Source organism: Lycium ferocissimum, unplaced genomic scaffold, assembly GCF_029784015.1.
Source record: "Lycium ferocissimum isolate CSIRO_LF1 unplaced genomic scaffold, AGI_CSIRO_Lferr_CH_V1 ctg14342, whole genome shotgun sequence".
In the NCBI taxonomy this organism is placed as follows: Eukaryota; Viridiplantae; Streptophyta; class Magnoliopsida; order Solanales; family Solanaceae; genus Lycium; species Lycium ferocissimum.
Window position 1 is genome coordinate 16,666 of NW_026715402.1, and position 2,782 is coordinate 19,447.

The 2,782-nt window shown below is 37.9% G+C and overlaps 1 protein-coding gene across 1 annotated transcript; it reads left to right on the forward strand.

Moving 5' to 3' along the window:
• Positions 1-252: 252 nt before the first annotated feature.
• On the forward strand, positions 253-2,663 carry LOC132042260 (DELLA protein GAI-like). Its single transcript, XM_059432856.1, has one exon. It carries the CDS (start codon positions 642-644, stop codon positions 2,331-2,333), a length of 1,692 nt encoding a protein of 563 aa, XP_059288839.1. The 5' UTR covers positions 253-641; the 3' UTR covers positions 2,334-2,663.
• The last annotated feature ends 119 nt before the right edge of the window (positions 2,664-2,782 follow it).

Genomic DNA, 2,782 nt, shown 5'->3' on the forward strand with positions numbered 1-2,782 from the left:
GCAACAATTAATATAAGCATCACGATAACTTATTCACTTCATTTACTATTTCTTAACGAGTGCTCAAGATCACAGTGAACAAGTAAATATGAACAAAAAAATATCTTTTTATTATTAAAATAATTTTTGACCACACAAATTTCTTTAGTTTATTCCACACTATAAGGTTCAAACATCATTCTTGTTCCCAGGGTCATAAAATGTAACGGAGGGAGTACTTTATAATTACATTTTTGTAAATCTCAAAAAAAAAAAAAAAAGTCATATTATTGCTGGCCTCTTTTCTCTTCCTTATCTTCTCCAGTTCCCCTCTGTACCTCTCTCGAAGCTTGCGCCTCTCTTCACGAGCACTTCTTTCTTCACTCTCTCATCACAAACCCCCAAAATATATTCTTTTCTAACCCAAAAAAAAAAAAAAAAAAAAAAAAATTAAAGAAAACCACTCCCCAAAAATCTGAAAGTTGACACAAAAAATCAGACCTTTTCCCTTCAAACTCCTTCCCCATTGATGGAAAAAATCATCCATCTTTCTTGAAACCATTTGCTTCTCAAATTGCAGCACTTGTCAAAAAAACCCAATAATCTCAAAAAAAAAAAAAAAAAAAAAAAAAAAAATACCCCCACAAAAAGAAAAAGAAAAAATGAAGAGATATCGTGATAGAGAAAAAACCCAAATCCATGGCAAAGCTAAGATTTGGGAAGAAGAAGAAGAAGAACAAGATGCTGGTATGGATGAACTTTTAGCTGTTTTAGGCTATAAAGTTAAATCCTCAGATATGGCTGAAGTTGCAAACAAACTTGAACAGCTTGAAATGGCTATGGGTACAAATATGGAAGATGGTATAACTCATCTTTCAACTGATACAGTTCATAAAAACCCATCAGATCTTTCTGGTTGGGTACAAAGCATGTTGTCCGAGCTTAGTCACACTTCGATTTCAACTAATTTCGAGGAGAATAACTTAAGTTTGTCAAATGGATCTACTTCTGCAACAAGAATCATATCTGATGATGATTTAAGAGCAATTCCAGGTGGTGCTGTTTTCAACACCAACATTCGCAAACTCAACGAACCAGATTTAATATCATCAGAGAGTACTAGTAACAGTAGTACTAATAAACGGTTGAGATCGAGTTTCTCTTCTTCGGGTTCAATTACAGATTCATCAACAAGGCCTGTTGTACTTGTTGATTCACAAGAAACTGGTGTTAGACTTGTACATACTTTAATGGCATGTGCTGAAGCTGTGCAACAAGAGGAGTTTAATGTAGCTGATGCCCTCGTTCGACATATCGGAATACTTGCGGTTTCCCAGTCCGGTGCTATGAGAAAAGTTGCAACTTATTTTGCAGAAGCGTTAGCTCGAAGGATTTACAAAATCTACCCACAAGATTATTCAATTGAATCATCTTACACAGATGTGTTGCAGATGCACTTTTATGAAACGTGCCCGTATCTCAAATTCGCTCATTTTACAGCAAATCAAGCGATTCTTGAAGCTTTTACAAATTGCAATAAAGTTCATGTTGTTGATTTCAGTCTAAAACAGGGTATGCAATGGCCTGCTCTAATTCAAGCTTTAGCTTTACGGCCTGGTGGGCCACCAGCATTCCGGTTAACCGGAATTGGCCCACCACAGCCTAATAACACCGACGCGTTACAACAAGTTGGATGGAAATTAGCTCAATTAGCTGAAACAATCGGGGTGGAATTTGAATTTCGTGGATTTGTAGCTAACTCATTAGCAGATCTAGATGTTTCTATTCTCGATATTCGGGAAACTGAGGCTGTGGCTGTTAACTCCGTGTTCGAGCTGCATAGGTTGTTGTCTAAACCTGGGATGATTGAGAAAGTATTGAATCTTATCAAGAAAATGAATCCCAAGATCGTCACGATAGTCGAGCAGGAAGCAAACCACAACGCGAGCGTGTTCCTGGACAGGTTTAACGAGGCTTTGCATTATTACTCAACCATGTTCGACTCGTTGGAAAGTTCGGTAACTCTAACTCAGCCTGTTAACAATCAAGATTTGGTTATGTCCGAGGTGTATTTAGGGAGACAAATATGTAATGTTGTGGCATGTGAAGGTTCAGACCGAGTCGAACGACACGAGACACTGAGTCAATGGCGAGTTCGTATGAACTCATCAGGGTTCGACCCGGTACATCTCGGGTCGAACGCTTTTAAACAAGCGAGTATGCTATTAGCGTTATTTGCTGGCGGTGACGGCTATCGAGTGGAAGAAAATGACGGTTGTTTGATGCTCGGGTGGCATACGCGCCCGTTAATTGCCACGTCAGCTTGGCAACTCACGGCGGCGCGTGACGAGTGATAGTGAGTCGGTTGCGTGGGTTGGGGTGGTGATTGAGAGGTTGAAGGAACACCAAATCATGTCTTTTACTTTTTAACCCTTCTTTATTTATAAGTCAGCCTTTTTTTTTTTTTTAACTTTTTAACCACTCTATATTTTTGTTGTAGTTTTTTTCTTTTTTCTTTTTTCTTTTATGGGTTGGTTTTTTTGGTTTCCCCAGTCATCTGTATGTCAAGGTGTATCTATGCTTGGCCGCAATAAAGAAAGGCTAGAGAGTGATTTGGTGTTGGGGAAAAACTTCGATTTCATTTTGGCTGATTGGGAGTTGTGAAATAAATAATTATTTTCCAAGTTTCTTTCTTCCAAGTTTCTCTTATATTTTGCAAGTGTCATATTTTTCCAGAATAGTACAACTTACTTCTCTTCTTTATTTCGAACAGGTTGTATTAGTAATATCACTATTTACGTGG

What these genes read in the sequence shown, in the direction of transcription:
- LOC132042260 (XM_059432856.1), top strand. Translation starts at nt 642, where the DNA reads ATGAAGAGATATCGTGATAGAGAAAAAACCCAAATCCATGGCAAAGCT.